This window comes from Oncorhynchus mykiss, chromosome 17 (genome assembly GCF_013265735.2).
Source record: "Oncorhynchus mykiss isolate Arlee chromosome 17, USDA_OmykA_1.1, whole genome shotgun sequence".
Classification (NCBI taxonomy): domain Eukaryota; kingdom Metazoa; phylum Chordata; class Actinopteri; order Salmoniformes; family Salmonidae; genus Oncorhynchus; species Oncorhynchus mykiss.
In genome coordinates, this window is record NC_048581.1 from 13219080 (window position 1) to 13237682 (window position 18603).

The 18603-nt window shown below is 47.6% G+C and overlaps 2 protein-coding genes across 4 annotated transcripts in view; both read right to left on the reverse strand.

The window, feature by feature from the left end:
- LOC110485485 (guanine nucleotide-binding protein G(o) subunit alpha) overlaps positions 1–1817 on the reverse strand; it is a 39345-nt gene extending 37528 nt beyond the window's left edge. For 2 of the 3 annotated variants that reach the window (XR_005036663.1, XM_036948111.1), the window contains exon 1: positions 687–1817. Coding sequence is in view for 2 of the 3 variants with exons in the window: in XM_036948111.1 (XP_036804006.1) it covers positions 687–822 (136 nt within the window). In the remaining variant the exon portion in view is untranslated. The remainder of the gene's footprint in view (positions 1–686) is intronic. The other variant, XM_036948112.1, reaches the window with a different exon arrangement.
- A 1159-nt stretch (positions 1818–2976) lies between these two features.
- pcyt2 (phosphate cytidylyltransferase 2, ethanolamine) overlaps positions 2977–18603 on the reverse strand; it is a 32794-nt gene continuing 17167 nt past the window's right edge. The window contains exons 3-13 of the mRNA XM_036948107.1: positions 13526–13574; positions 13270–13382; positions 12347–12498; positions 12041–12082; positions 11222–11360; positions 10683–10765; positions 7515–7592; positions 6808–6873; positions 5926–5991; positions 5711–5799; positions 2977–5373 (exon numbers count right to left, since the gene is read on the reverse strand). Of these exons, the coding sequence (XP_036804002.1) occupies positions 5256–5373; positions 5711–5799; positions 5926–5991; positions 6808–6873; positions 7515–7592; positions 10683–10765; positions 11222–11360; positions 12041–12082; positions 12347–12498; positions 13270–13382; positions 13526–13574 (995 nt within the window). The 3' untranslated portion in view covers positions 2977–5255. The remainder of the gene's footprint in view (positions 5374–5710; positions 5800–5925; positions 5992–6807; positions 6874–7514; positions 7593–10682; positions 10766–11221; positions 11361–12040; positions 12083–12346; positions 12499–13269; positions 13383–13525; positions 13575–18603) is intronic.

Here is an 18603-nt window from a genome sequence, read left to right on the forward strand (position 1 = left end):
AAACATTAAGGGAAAAGATAAAGTGGGAAAAGCTACTTAAGATGTTTTATGCAACCGGGCCCTGGGTATTTATCTTGTTCTGGTTAATCTCAACACAAACCACATTGGCCTCTATCTGCACTGTGATTCATTCACTGTGACTGACCAGGAAGAATGTTAGACCATTGTGTGGAAACGCCTGCCCTGCACCCTTTAAACTCCTCACTGTGTTTCTGTTGAACCAATCATTTGGTCTAGTATGGGTCTCTTTTAGCTCGTTGCTGTTGTTCCAATAGCCTCGTTTGAGCTAGAAGTGTGTGGGGCTGTTTAGTTCATTAATGAACATAGGCTAAACTTGCAAATGTGTTGTGCAAAGCCTAGTGTCTTAGCTTAGGGCCAGGAGTTTGTCCAGTTGATCTGACCAGAGTACACTCGGCCGCACAATACAGAACATCAACATACTCTTCTGCCGAAGGTGGAATATTGTCCACTAATTACTATTATTACCACCACCACCACACAGAGAGAGTAGAGTGACATGTCTATTCCATTGAAACTTGCGACTGTAATGTTTACTGTTAATTTTCGATTGATTATTTTCGCTTTTGTTTATCTATTTCACTTGCTTTGGCAATGTAAAAACATATGTTCCCATGTCAATAAATCCCTTTGAAATAAATGTAATTGAGAGAGAAAGAGAGACTTACCGAGCATTAGAATTTTGACCACGTTCATCTCCCTCTTGGCGTATTCATACAGGTCCCTGTCTATCTTCGCGCTCTGAAGCTTCGCCTTCTTCCCCTCCTCCGTTAGGTCTTGTTCTGAACTGAGACACTGTCCCATCTCGCCTTGCTCATCTCCTCGTTCACCGGACACGCACGAGCTAGAATAATACCGGGGAAGGGGGGTCCACTTTAGGGATCAGTCACCGTGGGTTGACGGTGATAATTGACTCGAACATGTTTATCCCAATTGGGTTTTGATTATCGCTTTTTCCTCTTGATGTATCACCTTTTGGGGTGGTTTTCTATGCCAAATGTCTGCAACAATATGGCCAAATGTTCTGTCCTATTCCTTTTTATGACTAAATTAATAACGAAGAAAAAAAGTAATTGAATAGGTTAGAAGTTATTCAATCGGTTCGCATTGGAAGCGCGTGTCCATCCGTTGTTACATGATGCGGAATCGCTCGCAATATATCCAAATCGAAAAAGGTGAAACCGTTTACCTACTCACTAGCCAAAAAAAAGTCTCTCGTTACCCAACCGACCACCAAATCAGCAAGGCTATTGTGAATACTTCCTTGTTGTGTTAGACTCGAGAGACAAACAACATTTTCAAAAAATAGACTACCTTCAAATGGCCAATGAGACCGCGAGCGCCGCTATAGTAGCCTCCAGAATTCTAACTCCCGAAGTTTCCTCACCTAGTTGATTTAGGACGGGAGATCCCTCCCACACAGCCTCATAGACTCCCACGGTATTGCAGCATTGGAAAAGTTTCAGATATCCCGTGGAAGTGACGTTTCGGGAGGAGAAATTGACGCCTGAGTGAGTGCTGCCATGTCCACTGTATCCACAAGGTGCGGTACTATGAAAATAACAAACATAATAATCCCAGTTTTGAATGTCAGTGCGTTCACGCTCACCAACGCCTCAAATCCTGCCAAACGCGTGGGTCAGGGATTAGTTTCCCTTTGTGTTCCTAATGAGGTGAACGTTTTTTATTCAAGAGACTCGAGCCGTGTCCTCATTTCGACAGCTCAGCGTAATCTGTGACCACACAGCCGCAACCACCGGTCTAGTTTACCGGTTTTCCGCGCGACATGCTGACCTAAACGGTTGTTGATCAGTTGGGTATGGGGTGGTGTGATTTGAGTGGATGTAGACACGTAGTTGACCCCGTCAGAGCTTTGGTGAAACGCCACAGACAGCTTTCATTTTCAAAAACTCTCTAAATAGTTTAGTTTAAAGCCCCCATGTAGTCGTTTAAATGGTATTTTAAAATCATCACTTGTATGGCCAATAAATCCCTTATATTTTTTATGAAAATCCAATATCTCTTTTTTTTTAATCATTTATTTCCGAGCCTCCTTTTGCCATTGGAATGCTCTCTGGTCACGAGGGGGTTGATACACACTTCAATATATTTACACACACAGCCCTGGTTGGCAGATAGGATCTTCAGGACCAGTGGTCCTCAAACTGTGGATGGCGACAGGGGTCGAGGGTCACCCCATCACATTCTTTGTACATTGCCACATTTGATTGATTTCTAACCTCTAGAGCAGAGGGCTCTCCAACTCTGTTCCTGGAGAGCTACACTTCTGTAGGTTTTCTGCTCCAACACTAATCTAGCGAACATGAATCTAATAATTAGCTGCGTGAGTCGCTAAATCATGTTGGTTTACAACTGGGGTTGGAGCTAAAAACCTACAGGAGGGTAGGTCTCCAGGAACACATTTGGAGAGCTCTGTTCAAGGAGGATACATATGCAAATAAGATGACTGGTCATTGGTCAGAATAATTAGATCAGATTGTGATGTCATGCTTTCCCCCCCCCCCCCCTTTGTTTATTTTAGTAAATACTTTAACACTTATTTTTATTTTTCAACTACATTGTTGGTTAAGGGCTCGTAAGCATTTCCCTGTAAGATCTACACCCGTTGGATTCAGTGCATGTGACAAATAACATTTGATTTGCTGTGGGCCAAAACCTCCCACTATTTCACTAAAAAAGGGTATTATCATAATTTCAGTGTCATTTCAACCTCAGTGTGGAAATCTAAGTTTGTAAGATGGGTGAAGACGATTATAGGAAAAAGTACTATTCTGAAACTATCATTACAGACATCAGTGGTAAGCAAATGTGTGTTTACACAATTTTACTACCAGACAATTCTTTCAGCTCAGTAGGTAAATAATGTTAACCTGTTCTGTTTCCACTTCATGTCAGATATGGACTATTGAACAACTAAAGAGACTCAACCTCAGTAAATAATGGGTACAGTCTTTTGTATTTTCTTGTCATTACCAGACAATGAATGGACAGATTTACAGAGCAACTTTAGAGGGGTGGAGCCACACAATATACATGCCCATTTGTTTTGGTATTCATCTCTCATTCACACACACTCCCTTTAAAACAGTCTCTCTCTCTCACACACACACACACACACACACACACACAGTTGACTCCCCATTCATTGTCCATTACTCTAAAAAATGTTTTAAATTAATTATCCACATACCAACACATTAAAAACAAGAAAACATTGACAGAGTCCTGAAACATCATGTTACATACAAGACAGAGGGCTACATCATCATGTTACATACAAGACAGAGGGCTGAATCATCATGTTACATACAAGACAGAGGGCTGAATCATCATGTTACATACAAGACAGAGGGCTGAATCATCATGTTACATACAAGACAGAGGGCTGAATCATCATGTTACATACAAGACAGAGGGCTGAATCATCATGTTACATACAAGACAGAGGGCTGAATCATCATGTTACATACAAGACAGAGGGCTGAATCATCATGTTACATACAAGACAGAGGGCTGAATCATCATGTTACATACAAGACAGAGGGCTGCATCTGAAATGACTCCCTATATCGTACACTAGTTAAATGTATTGAAGAGATAGTGGACAGGACTCCGACCCATAGCGATGTGAAGGAGGTCATACTGCTTGCTTAAAGAGCACCACCTTCCTCCTGAGCCAGCTCCTAGCGAGGCGCGAACCCAAGACCTCTGCCTCAAAACACCCGTGACAGGCCACCTGGAGAGTCGTACCGGTCACGCCACAGAACAGCCAGTTATTCGACAGCGCAAGTGGGGACACTTCAGGCGGAGCAGCTACGCCAACTCTGGCATGTATGTGTTCTGGGGTCAGCGGCTGTAAGCGCAGGGCTGGGGTCAGCGGCTGTAAGCGCAGGGCTGGGGTCAGCGGCCGTTTGACCAGGATCCATAGGGAATAGTATGCCATTTGGTAGATCAGACTAGAAGGCACTACTAAATATACAGTACACACACAACTACATAGACTTTCCTCTCTTCTTCACAAGTCTCTCAATGTTCTCTTTTTCAACAGTCACACTTTGGATTCTCTTCCTTTCCTCTCCTCTCCTGTCCTCTCCTCTCCTTTCTTTCTGCCTGAAAGTGGGATAAGATTTAACACAGTCCATTCCAGATATTCCACTCCAGACGTTATTATGGGCCATCCTCCCCTCAGCAGCCTCCACTGACAGAGGGAAGAGGGTTATTTTTGTGTTCTCCTTAGCTGGTGAAGGAGAGGAGGTGTCTTGGTTTGAGTCTTGGTTAAAGTCTGTTTCTGCAGTTTGATCTGGTCTGATCCGGTTTGGGTCAGGTGGAAACTCATTTCATGGAGGGCCTACTGTCCGCTGGTTTTTCCTTTCAGTTAAGACCTAGACAACCAGGTGAGGGGAGTTCCTTACTAATTACTGACCTTAATTCATCAATCAAGTACAAGGGAGTGAAAACCCGCAGACACTCGGCCGTCGGTGGAATGAGTTTGTCCCGTTGTGGACTGGGGGGGTAAAGCCGGTCTAGGACGGGCTAGCAGGCAATGCTTCACTAAAGGATGTGTATACAGTACAAGTAGTAGGTCTAGACTGGTTTGGGCTGGCTCGGTTCAGTCTGACCCGGTTCGGGTCGTGTTTGAACCATTTAGAGCTGGTTAGGACAGGGGTTCCCAAACTTTTTGTTCCGTGACCCCATTTCGTCATTTAAAAAAAAAAGGTGATGAAATCAACAGCCAATGTTTGGTTCTTAAACTGGGACTATAACCGACTATTACAAATCAGTTGACAGTACATTTGACAGTGTTTCAATATGAAGGATTGTTTGAAGTGACAAATGCATCAGAAAGGTATTGGGAAGTTCAGAAGATCCTCAGCCAATCATTTAGTTTGATCTGCTGAGTAGAAAATAACACCAGTGATTGTTATTTTCCCTCCAGTCTGATTTTAGTGCCCGGTCTTGTCCACTCTGTTCTGAGGCTTCTGGGTATTGAGGAGGGAAACCGTGGATTAAACCGTTCAGGAAGAAAGAAAACCAAAACCGCTGTCACTATGACAACGGCATCTAGCAGCTACCGGAGGTTACTGACTTAACCCCAGTTCTATGAACCAAACGCAGTTTTAAAAAACAAGTTATTTCAGAGTTTCTCTAGTTTGAGAAACTCGGGGTTAGGATCAGTTTTGGGACAGCTGGGTCTGGTTTGAACTAGTTTGATCTGGTTACTGTGCTGCCTGGGCCGTGTCCCCGGCCTGCTCTCCCTCTGCCTGGCTTTTCATCGCCTCATACACCGCAATCTCCTTGGCCTCCTTCTTCTGGTTCCTTGCCTCAAACAGCAGCCTGGAGAGAGACAATCAAACCAACTTCGTTTGTATAGTGCATTTGGTACAATGTAACAATACAATAAAACCAAATAAGGAGGGAGAGGGGTGTGGGGAGAGGGGTGTGGGGAGAGGGGTGTGGGGAGAGGGGTGTGGGGAGAGGGGTGTGGGGAGAGGGGTGTGGGGAGAGGGGTGTGGGGAGAGGGGTGTGGGGAGAGAGGTGGGGAGAGAGGTGGGGAGAGGGATGTGGGGAGAGAGGTGGGGAGAGAGATGGGGAGAGAGGTGGGGAGAGAGGTGGGGAGAGGGAGGTGGGGATGGTAGACAGTGATAGATGGGTGAGAGAGAGAGGCCTTTACCGGTTCTTGATGATTCTCTGTACGATGTCATCGGTGGTCAAACCGTTACCACTGTCTACTGTACGGAAGATACCTCTCTTCTTAGGCTCCTGGGACACACACACACACACACACACACACACGATAACATGCAATCACACAAAAAGACACACACACGAATACTGCAAAACAGACAAACACACATAAACAAACACAGACACACAGTCAGTACTCACAGCATAAGGGTCTGCAGTGTCCCTGTCAGGAAACACCTCTGTCTTCCCATGACACACCAGGTCCACCTACAAGAAGTGACATCATAGATCATGAATATAGTCAATAGGATCAATTATATAACCTACATGATTTATCATAAATATCTATGGTATAACAGGAAGTGACATGGTCATTTAAAATATGAGCAATAATATCTATGGTATAACAGGAAGTGACATGGTCAATTAACATATGATCAATAATATCTATGGTATAACAGGAAGTGACATGGGAGCGAGGGGGTGCGAGAGGGAGAGCGAGGGGGTGCGAGGGGGAGAGAGAAGGGGAGCGGGAGGGGGAGCGGGAGAGAGCAAGAGGGGGAGCGGGAGAGAGCAAGAGGGGGAGCGAGGGGGAGAGAGAGCGAGAGGGGGAGCGGCGGGAGGGGGAGAGAGAGCGAGAGGGGGAGCGAGAGCGAGAGGTAGGAGCGAGGACGAGAGGGGGAGCGAGGACGAGAGGGGGAGCGAGGACGAGAGGGGGAGCGAGGACGAGAGGGGGAGCGAGAGCGAGAGGGGGAGCGAGAGAGCGAGAGGGGGAGCGAGAGCGAGAGGGGGAGCGAGAGGGGGAGCGAGAGGGACATCTGTAGTATGTCTGCTATACAGTAACAGCCTGACATTACTACAGCACCCCAGTTTGGATCAATGCCCAGTCCCATACACACAGGAGAAAGGTCAGTTTACACACACACACACACACACACACGGTCATTGTACATGTTTCTCCCTAAGAGAGGCTATGCATGTTAGGAAAGACATCTCTTCTCCCAGTCAAACAACACCACTGTTTCAATGTGTGTGTCTTCGTGTGAGTGTGTGTGTGTGTCTTCGTGTGTGTGTGTGCCTCACCTTGAAGTGGTCCAGCAGATCTTTACCCACAGCGTAGGGAGCCCCAATCACCACCTCTGATACATACTGGAGGAGGAGAGGGAGCGATAATTCAACAAAAATGAGTGAGTTGTGAGTGTTGTGTAATGGTTGTATTTAGGTCGAGGGTGACTATCAAAAGTCATTGAGTCATAGCTCTGTCACAGGACAGGGAGACAGTTTCAGGCTTTGTGTTAACTCTGAATGGTTATAGAATTGCGTAATCCGGTGCGTGTGTGTGTGTGTGTGTGTGTGTATAGATAGCCTTTGTGTGGTTTGAGTAATCGAGTGCCGGTTAGGATTCGGATAACGATTTCATAAAACACATTCTCAACACACGTCAACACACATTAAAATATGTAAGATACACAAGCAGACGGTTTGATGTGAACACACACACCGGGAGGACAGAGGATCGTTCTTCTGTAGCTGGTCTGGTAAGAGCTGAATGGAGGAGAGAGCCTACCATCCTTCAGTGTGTGTGTGTGTAAGGAGAACATTTCTCTCTGTGACTATTGGGCCCATGGGGTTACAAAGAAGCTGTGTGTGTCTGTTGGTGTTGGTGTGTGTGTGTGTGTCTATGAGTGTGTGTGTTGGTGTGTGTCTATGAGTGTGTGTCGGGGTGTGTGTTGATGGGCGCCTGTGTGTCGGTGGGCGTCGCTGTCTGTTTAATGTGTGTATGTTCTCACCCTGCAGGCCAGGACACTCAGGGTTCTCTCGTGGATGTTCATGATTGGGTAGTTCTTCCCTTTGTAGCGATTCACTTCCTGGTTGACAGAAAAACACAACAACCAATGACAGGATATTTACTAGCTTTCGACCAATGTCAGGATATTTGACTAGTTCTCGACCAATGGCATGAGGCTTTATTGCAATGTGAAACAGGGGTATTTGTCCCATTTTGGTGTCTGTGAAAGCATGGGCAGCGGCATCGAGGGCATTTCCAAAGTAGTCTTCTTCTACTACTTATATGAGTCGGTAAACAATGTGAGCCCAGTTGACTACTTCGAAATGGTGAAAGTCCTCAATGCCCATGCTTTTGGCCACTACTGTTGTCTATCTATCTAAGTCTATGGGAGGTTACAAAGAAGTAGTTTAATATTGCCTCTAGACACTGATCTTAGGTCAGTTTTGTCATCCCCACTAATGGTGAAGATCGGGCCCTTTTTTAAATGTATTTTTAAAATCTGTTTTTGGTTACAACCCGCTGACTGTTTTTCCCCCCATGAAGATCGAGTTGAGCAAAGTCTCCTCCTGCTAGGATTGATCCTTCAGCATTCCATCACAACCGACCTTGGAACAGCGTCTGAAAGGAATAGGACGACCCCCACAGTCGAGGACCAATGACAGAGTATTTATACTGGCTCTCGACCAATGGCAGCGTGTTTCATTGGAATGGAGTTGGGGAACACGAGCAGCGAGGCCCTCTGTAGCTTTTAGACATGTCAGTCCTTCATGTAATGTAGTCAACTGGATCCACATGTTTCTCTGGAACAGTGTGTGTGTGTCTGCGCGTACCACGGGCCTGTGTGTGTGTGTCTGCGCGTACCACGGGCCTGTGTGTGTGTGTCTGCGCATACCACGGGCCTGTGTGTGTGTGTCTGCGCGTACCACGGGCCTGTGTGTGTGTGTGTGTGTGTGTGTGCGTCTGCGCGTACCACGGGCCTGTGTGTGTGTGTGTGTGTCTGCGCGTACCACGGGCCTGTGTGTGTGTGTGTCTGCGCGTACCACGGGCCTGTGTGTGTGAGAGAGAGCGGGACAGTGACACACAGTCAGCACCCCCCCATCATGTCTACAGGGTTAGAAAACCACATTCACATGGATTCTGATGGGGTCAGCGTTTCAAAGTTTGTCACCTGCGCCGAATACAACAGGTGAAATGTTTACTTACAGGCCCCTAACCAACAGTGTAAAAATAGTAGGTATTATGCGAACAATAGATAGGTAAGGAAATAAACACACAGTAAAAAGACAGTGAATAATAACAGTAGAGAGGCTACATACAGTAGAGGCTACATACAGTAGAGAGGCTACATACAGTAGAGAGGCTATATACAGTAGAGAGGCTATATACAGTAGAGAGGCTACATACAGTAGAGGCTACATACAGTAGAGGCTACATACAGTAGAGGCTATATACAGTAGAGGCTATATACAGTAGAGGCTACATACAGTAGAGGCTATATACAGTAGAGGCTATATACAGTAGAGGCTATATACAGTAGAGGCTATATACAGTAGAGAGGCTACATACAGTAGAGGCTATATACAGTAGCGAGGCGACATACAGGTACCGGTTAGTCAGGCTGATTGAGGTAATATGTACATGTAGATATGGTTAAAGTGACTATGCATATATGATAAACAGAGTAGCAGCAGTGTAAAAGAGGGGTTGGGGGGGGGACACACAATGTATACAGTCCGACGCTCTCAATGGTGCAGCTGTAGAACCTTTTGAGGATCTGAGGACCCATGACAAATCTTTTTAGTTTCCGGAGGGGGAAAAGATTTTGTTGTACCCTCTTCACGACCATGTTCGTTTGTTGGTGATGTGGACACCAAGGAACTTGGACACCAAGGAACCTGCTCCACTACAGCCCCGTCGATGAGAATGGGGGCGTGCTCGGTCCTCCTTTTCCTGTAGTCCACAATCATCTCCTTTGTCTTGATCGCGTTGAGGGATAGGTTGTTATTCTGGCACCATCCGGCCATGTCTCTGACCTCCTTCCTATAGGCTGTCTCGTCGTTGTTGGTGATCAGGCCCACCACTGTTGTGTCATCTGCAAACTTAATGATGGTGTTGGGAGTCGTACCTGGCCACGCAGTAGTGGGTGAACAGGGAGTACAGGAGGGGACTGAGCACGCACCCTTGAGGGGCTCCAGTGTTGAGGATCAGTGTGGCAGTTGTGTTGAGTAGCAGCACCTGGGATCGACCTGTCTGGAAGTACAGGATCCAGTTGCAGAGGGAGGTGTTTAGTCCCAGGGTCCTTAGCTTAGTGATGAGCTTTGAGGGCATTATGGTGTTAAACGCTGAGCTGTAGTCAATGAACAGCATTCTCACGTAGGTGTTCCTTTTGTCCAGGTGGGAAAGGGCAGTGTGGAGATCTGTGGATCTGTTTTGGTGGTATGCAAATTGGAGTGGGTCTAGGGTTTCTGGGATAATGGTGTTGATGTGAGCCATTTACCAGCCTTTCAAAGCACTTCATGGCTACGGAGGTGAGTGCTACAGGTCTGTAGTCATTTAGGCAGGTTGCCTTAGTGTTCTTTGGCACAGGGGCTATGGTGCTCTGCTTGAAACATGTTGGTATTACAGACTCCATCAGGGACATGTTTTAAAATGTCAGTGAAGACACCTGCCAGTTGGTCGGTACATGCCCGGAGCACATAATCAGTCTGGCCCGGTGCCTTTGTGAATGTTGAATTGTTTAAAGGTCTTATTCACGTCGGCTATGGAGAGCGTGATCACATAGTCATCCGGAACAGCTGATGCTCTCATGCATGCCTCAGTATTGCTTGCCTCGAAGCGAGCGTAGAAGTGATTTAGCTCGTCTGGTAGGCTTGTATCACTGGGCAGCTCGCGGCTGTGCTTCCCTTTGTTGTCTGTAATAGTTTGCAAGCCCTGCCACATAAGACGAGCGTCGGAGCCGGTGTAGTACGATTCAATCTTAGCCCTGTATTGGCGCTTGGCCTGTTTGATGGTTCGTCGGAGGGCATAGCAAGATTTCTTATAAATTCCAGGTTAGAGTCCGCATCTTGAAAGCGGCAACTCTACCCTTTGGCTCAGTGCAAATGTTGACAATCTGATGGGGTCAGCGTTTTCTGAACGTGTGTGTGTTTGTTTGTGTGTGTGTACATACCTGGTCAAAGTGCAGTCCCACGATGACGTAAGGCCTCTCAGCCTGTTTGTAGACCGTCTCCAGGAAGTCAACATGACCAATGTCTGACGGGGAGGAGTGGTCAAGGTAATAACACACACACACACACACACACACACACACACACACAAACACAGAGAGAGAGAGACAACCACCCTTTGTCTCGGTCTCTCTCACAGACACACAACCACCCTTGGTCTCTCTCACAGACACACAATCACCCTTTGTCTAGCTCACAGACACACAACTACCCTTTGTCTCTCTCACAGACACACAAACACCATTTGTCTGTCTCTCTCACAGGCACACAACCACCCTTGGTCTCTCTCACAGACACATAACCACCCTTGGTCTTGGCCTCTCTCACAGACACACAACCACCCTTGGTCTCTCTCACAGACACACAACCACCCTTTGTCTAGCTCACAGACACACAACCACCATGTGTCTGTCTCTCTCACAGACACACAACCACCATATTTGTCTGTCTCTCTCACAGACACAGCGGTACATAAGGATACGGAAGAGGTCGAAGGCCCCGGCTACGTAGATGATGGTGTCCCCAGGTTGGGCCTCCTTTCCTGAGGCAAACTGGATGATCTTCTGGGAAGTCTGGAGGAACTGGGACACTCCTGTCCATGGACTGTGACCCTTAGGACCCTGGGGAGACGAAACACTATTATAGTCATAACCTCTAACCCTCATCTAAACCTAACACAAACCTAATATAAACCTATCCCAACTCCTGTCCATAGACTGTGGCCCTTAGGACCCTGGGGAGAACATGGAGGGGAGGAGAGAGGGGAGAACATGGAGGGTAGGAGAGAGGGGAGGAGGGAGGGGAGGAGAGAGGGGAGGAGGGAGGGGAGGGGAGGAGAGAGGGGAGGAGGGAGGGGAGGGGAGGAGAGAGGGGAGGAGAGAGGGGAGGAGGGAGGAGAGAGGGGAGGAGGGAGGGGAGGGGGGAGGGGAGGAGAAGGGCCCGTTCTAAACCCTAACCTCAGAAACCCAGCCATCTCATAGTAGTTGGAAAGCCTGGGGTAGTAACTCCTCAGAAACCCAGCCATCTCATAGTAGTTGGAAAGCCTGAGGAAGTAACTCCTCAGAAAGCAGGCTCACGTGAATGTTCCAAAGAGACGTTTTGTTAAAAAATAAAAATCGGACTTAACTTTCTGAACATTCCATCTGAATACACTACAGTACTATTTTCAGTGAGATGAACAGCACACCATGGTTGTCCTGAGCAGGGGAATTGCGCCCCCTTGTGTTCAGAATAATCCACAACAACAGAGTGTTGTCATCTCCACTTCCTCTCCAGAATATATTTGAATAGTATTATTTACCTTCCCAAAGTTGTCCGTGTGCTGTTGGTAGTCTGAGTTGTCCTGTAAACCGACAGAGGAAGACAGAGGTTTGCTTGAGGTCAGTCCTGTGTGATATCTACCATTACAACAGTGTAAGCCACAGGAGGTTGGTGACACCTTAATTGGGGAGGATGGGCTGGAGCATAATGAATGGAACGTGTTTAATACCCTTCCCTCCGTTCCAACCTTTAGTATGAACCGTCCTCCCCTCACCAGCCTCCCCTGCTGTAAGCACACACACTACGGTACTGTAGGGTCAGTATGCACTCTGTGTGTGGTACTCACGATGTTACTGTGGTGGGTTTTAGTCATGAGCAGCATGCGGCCCACCAGGTCTGTGGTGGAGACCCCCTGGGTGCGTCTACACTCCCGGTACCGGCCCTCTCTCTTCACCTCCGCATACGTGTCCTTACCGTCCACCGTCAGTGTGATGTCATCTAAGGTACACAAGGACAACGTTGTAGTTCGTTTTCTGACATCAGCCCAACATGGTAGAATCCCACCCTGTTCTGCCACTCTAACACTGCAGCCTGGAATGTACATTCTCAACTGTCTAAATACAGAAATATGGAAGGAGGATGAGTCCCTGTTCTCCTTTAAAAAAGTAACCAATCGATCTGTCAGGGCCCCCCTCCCCCTACGTCCCACCCCCCCCCTCCCCTTACCTCCCGCGCCCTCCCCTTACCTCCCGCGTCCTCCCCTTACCTCACTCCCCTTACCGCCCTCCCCTTACCTCACTCCCCTTACCTCCCGCTCCCTCCCCTTACCTCCCTCCCCTTACCTCCCGCGCCCTCCCCTTACCTCACTCCCCTTACCTCACTCCCCTTACCTCCCGCTCCCTCCCCTTACCTCCCGCGCCCTCCCCTTACCTCCCGCGCCCTCCCCTTACCTCCCTCCCCTTACCTCCCACACCCTCCCCTTACCTCTCTCCCGCTCCCTCCCCTCACTCCTCTTACCTCACTCCCCTTACCTCCCGCCCGCTCCCTCCCCTCCCGCTCCCTCCCCTTACCTCCCGCTCCCTCCCCTTACCTCCCCCCCGCTCCCTCCCCTCCCGCTCCCTCCCCTCACCTCCCGCTCCCTCCCCTTACCTCCCTCCCACCCACTCCCTCCCCCCCGCTCCCTCCCCTTACCTCCCCCCCGCTCCCTCCCCTCCCCTTACCTCCCGCTCCCTCCCCTCCCTCCCCTTACCTCCCGCTCCCTCCCCTTACCTCCGTGGACGCAGAAGTCACTGTTGTATTTGTCCAGTGTGTCCAGTGTGGTGACATAGGGAGCACCCTCTACGATCTCATCCACCCACTTGATAGCCCGCACCATCTTATACCTACAACACCATACCACAACTTTATTGTCCATTTACATACCAAAACTTTATTGTCCATTTACATACCTAAACTTTATTGTCCATTTACATACCTAAACTTTATTGTCCATTTACATGAAAATGAAATGCAGTGATTTTCTTACCTCTCTGCCTGGGTGAAGACAGGAGGACCCTTGTGCTTCGAGATCTCTTCTGGAGGGAGGGAGAGAGAGAAGTGACTGTATATTACTGCAGTGTAGTGGAGGGAGGGAGAAAAGGGAAGTGACTGTATATTACTGTAGTGTAGTGGAGGGAGGGAGAGAAGGGAAGTGACTGTATATTACTGTAGTGTAGTGGAGGGAGGGAGAGAAGGGAAGTGACTGTATATTACTGTAGTGGAGGGAGGGAGGGAGAGAAGGGAAGTGACTGTATATCACTGTAGTGGAGGGAGGGAGGGAGAGAAGGGAAATGACTGTATATTACTGTAGTGTAGTGGAGGGAGGGAGAGAAGGGAAGTGACTGTATATTACTGTAGTGTAGTGGAGGGAGGGAGAGAAGGGAAGTGACTGTATATTACTGTAGTGTAGTGGAGGGAGGGAGAGAAGGGAAGTGACTGTATATTACTGTAGTGTAGTGGAGGGAGGGAGAGAAGGGAAGTGACTGTATATTACTGTAGTGGAGGGAGGGAGAGAAGGGAAGTGACTTTATATTACTGTAGTGGAGGGAGGGAGGGAGAGAAGGGAAGTGACTGTATATTACTGTAGTGTAGTGGAGGGAGGGAGGGAGAGAAGGGAAGTGACTGTATATTACTGTAGTGTAGTGGAGGGAGAGAGAGAAGGGAAATTACTGTATATTACTGTGGTGTAGTGGAGGGAGGGAGAGAAGGGAAGTGACTGTATATTACTGTAGTGTAGTGGAGGGAGGGAGAGAAGGGAAGTGACTGTATATTACTGTAGTGTAGTGGGGGAGGGAGAGAAGGGAAGTGACTGTATATTACTGTAGTGTAGTGGAGGGAGGGAGAGAAGGGAAGTGACTGTATATTACTGTAGTGTAGTGGAGGGAGGGAGAGAAGGGAAGTGACTGTATATTACTGTAGTGTAGTGGAGGGAGAGAGAGAAGGGAAATGACTGTATATTACTGTGGTGTAGTGGAGGGAGGGAGAGAAGGGAAGTGACTGTATATTAGTGTAGTGGAGGGAGGGAGAGAAGGGAAGGGACTGTATATTACTGTAGTGTAGTGGAGGGAGGGAGAGAAGGGAAGTGACTGTATATTACTGTAGTGGAGGGAGGGAGGGAGGGAGAGAAGGGAAGTGACTGTATATTACTGTAGTGTAGTGGAGGGAGAGAAGGGAAGTGACTGTATATTACTGTGGTGTAGTGGAGGGAGGGAGAGAAGGGAAGTGACTGTATATTAGTGTAGTGGAGGGAGAGAGAGAAGGGAAGGGACTGTATATTACTGTAGTGTAGTGGAGGGAGGGAGGGAGAGAAGGGAAGTGACTGTATATTACTGTAGTGTAGTGGAGGGAGAGAGAGAAGGGAAATTACTGTATATTACTGTAGTGTAGTGGAGGGAGGGAGAGAAGGGAAGTGACTGTATATTAGTGTAGTGGAGGGAGGGAGAGAAGGGAAGGGACTGTATATTACTGTGGTGTAGTGGAGGGAGGGAGAGAAGGGAAGTGACTGTATATTACTGTAGTGTAGTGGAGGGAGGGAGAGAAGGGAAGTGACTGTATATTACTGTAGTGTAGTGGAGGGAGAGAAGGGAAGTGACTGTATATTACTGTGGTGTAGTGGAGGGAGGGAGAGAAGGGAAGTGACTGTATATTACTGTAGTGTAGTGGAGGGAGGGAGAGAAGGGAAATGACTGTATATTACTGTAGTGTAGTGGAGGGAGGGAGAGAAGGGAAATGACTGTATATTACTGTAGTGGAGGGAGGGAGAGAAGGGAAATGACTGTATATTACTGTAGTGGAGGGAGGGATAGAAGGGAAATGACTGTATATTACTGTAGTGTAGTGGAGGGAGGGAGAGAAGGGAAGTGACTGTATATTACTGTAGTGTAGTGGAGGGAGAGAGAGAAGGGAAGTGACTGTATATTACTGTAGTGGAGGAAGAGAGAGAAGGGAAGTGACTGTATATTACTGTAGTGGAGGGAGGGAGAGAAGGGAAGTGACTGTATATTACTGTAGTGTAGTGGAGGGAGGGAGAGAAGGGAAGTGACTGTATATTACTGTAGTGTAGTGGAGGGAGAGAAGGGAAGTGACTGTATATTACTGTAGTGTAGTGGAGGGAGGGAGAGAAGGGAAGTGACTGTATATTACTGTAGTGTAGTGGAGGGAGGGAGAGAAGGGAAGTGACTGTATATTACTGTAGTGTAGTGGAGGGAGGGAGAGAAGGGAAATGACTGTATATTACTGTAGTGTAGTGGAGGGAGGGAGAGAAGGGAAATGACTGTATATTACTGTAGTGGAGGGAGGGAGAGAAGTGACTGTATATTACTGTAGTGTGGTGGAAGGAGGGAGAGAAGGGAAGTGACTGTATATTACTGTAGTGTAGTGGAGGGAGGGAGAGAAGGAAAGTGACTGTATATTACTGTATTGTAGTGGAGGGAGGGAGAGAAGGGAAGTGACTGTATATTACTGTAGTGTAGTGGAGGGAGGGCGAGAAGGGAAGTGACTGTATATTACTGTAGTGTAGTGGAGGGAGGGAGAGAAGGGAAATGACTGTATATTACTGTAGTGTAGTGGAGGGAGGGAGAGAAGGGAAATGACTGTATATTACTGTAGTGGAGGGAGGGAGAGAAGTGACTGTATATTACTGTAGTGTAGTGGAAGGAGGGAGAGAAGGGAAGTGACTGTATATTACTGTAGTGTAGTGGAGGGAGAGAAGGGAAGTGACTGCATATTACTGTAGTGTAGTGGAGGGAGGGAGAGAAGGGAAGTGACTGTATATTACTGTAGTGTAGTGGAGGGAGGGAGAGAAGGGAAGTGACTGTATATTACTGTAGTGTAGTGGAGGGAGGGAGAGAAGGGAAGTGACTGTATATTACTGTAGTGGAGGGAGGGAGAGAAGGGAAGTGACTGTATATTACTGTAGTGGAGGGAGGGAGGGAGAGAAGGGAAGTGACTGTATATTACTGTAGTGTAGTGGAGGGAGGGAGGGAGAGAAGGGAAGTGACTGTATATTACTGTAGTGTAGTGGAGGGAGAGAGAGAAGGGAAATTACTGTATATTACTGTGGTGTAGTGGAGGGAGGGAGAGAAGGGAAGTGACTGTATATTACTGTAGTGTAGTGGAGGGAGGGAGAGAAGGGAAGTGACTGTATATTATTGTAGTGTAGTGGAGGGAGGGAGAGAAGGGAAGTGACTGTATATTACTGTAGTGTAGTGGAGGGAGGGAGAGAAGGGAAGTGACTGTATATTACTGTAGTGTAGTGGAGGGAGGGAGAGAAGGGAAGTGACTGTATATTACTGTAGTGTAGTGGAGGGAGAGAAGGGAAGTGACTGTATATTACTGTAGTGTAGTGGAGGGAGGGAGAGAAGGGAAGTGACTGTATATTACTGTAGTGTAGTGGAGGGAGGGAGAGAAGGGAAGTGACTGTATATTACTGTAGTGTAGTGGAGGGAGGGAGAGAAGGGAAATGACTGTATATTACTGTAGTGTAGTGGAGGGAGGGAGAGAAGGGAAATGACTGTATATTACTGTAGTGGAGGGAGGGAGAGAAGTGACTGTATATTACTGTAGTGTGGTGGAAGGAGGGAGAGAAGGGAAGTGACTGTATATTACTGTAGTGTAGTGGAGGGAGGGAGAGAAGGAAAGTGACTGTATATTACTGTATTGTAGTGGAGGGAGGGAGAGAAGGGAAGTGACTGTATATTACTGTAGTGTAGTGGAGGGAGGGCGAGAAGGGAAGTGACTGTATATTACTGTAGTGTAGTGGAGGGAGGGAGAGAAGGGAAATGACTGTATATTACTGTAGTGTAGTGGAGGGAGGGAGAGAAGGGAAATGACTGTATATTACTGTAGTGGAGGGAGGGAGAGAAGTGACTGTATATTACTGTAGTGTAGTGGAAGGAGGGAGAGAAGGGAAGTGACTGTATATTACTGTAGTGTAGTGGAGGGAGAGAAGGGAAGTGACTGCATATTACTGTAGTGTAGTGGAGGGAGGGAGAGAAGGGAAGTGACTGTATATTACTGTAGTGTAGTGGAGGGAGGGAGAGAAGGGAAGTGACTGTATATTACTGTAGTGTAGTGGAGGGAGGGAGAGAAGGGAAGTGACTGTATATTACTGTAGTGGAGGGAGGGAGAGAAGGGAAGTGACTGTATATTACTGTAGTGGAGGGAGGGAGGGAGAGAAGGGAAGTGACTGTATATTACTGTAGTGTAGTGGAGGGAGGGAGGGAGAGAAGGGAAGTGACTGTATATTACTGTAGTGTAGTGGAGGGAGAGAGAGAAGGGAAATTACTGTATATTACTGTGGTGTAGTGGAGGGAGGGAGAGAAGGGAAGTGACTGTATATTACTGTAGTGTAGTGGAGGGAGGGAGAGAAGGGAAGTGACTGTATATTATTGTAGTGTAGTGGAGGGAGGGAGAGAAGGGAAGTGACTGTATATTACTGTAGTGTAGTGGAGGGAGGGAGAGAAGGGAAGTGACTGTATATTACTGTAGTGTAGTGGAGGGAGAGAGAGAAGGGAAATGACTGTATATTACTGTGGTGTAGTGGAGGGAGGGAGAGAAGGGAAGTGACTGTATATTACTGTAGTGTAGTGGAGGGAGAGAGAGAAGGGAAGTGACTGTATATTACTGTAGTGTAGTGGAGGGAGGGAGAGAAGGGAAGTGACTGTATATTACTGTAGTGGAGGGAGGGAGGGAGGGAGGGAGAGAAGGGAAGTGACTGTATATTACTGTAGTGTAGTGGAGGGAGAGAAGGGAAGTGACTGTATATTACTGTGGTGTAGTGGAGGGAGGGAGAGAAGGGAAGTGACTGTATATTAGTGTAGTGGAGGGAGAGAGAGAAGGGAAGGGACTGTATATTACTGTAGTGTAGTGGAGGGAGGGAGGGAGAGAAGGGAAGTGACTGTATATTACTGTAGTGGAGGGAGGGAGGGAGGGAGAGAAGGGAAGTGACTGTATATTACTGTAGTGTAGTGGAGGGAGAGAAGGGAAGTGACTGTATATTACTGTGGTGTAGTGGAGGGAGGGAGAGAAGGGAAGTGACTGTATATTAGTGTAGTGGAGGGAGAG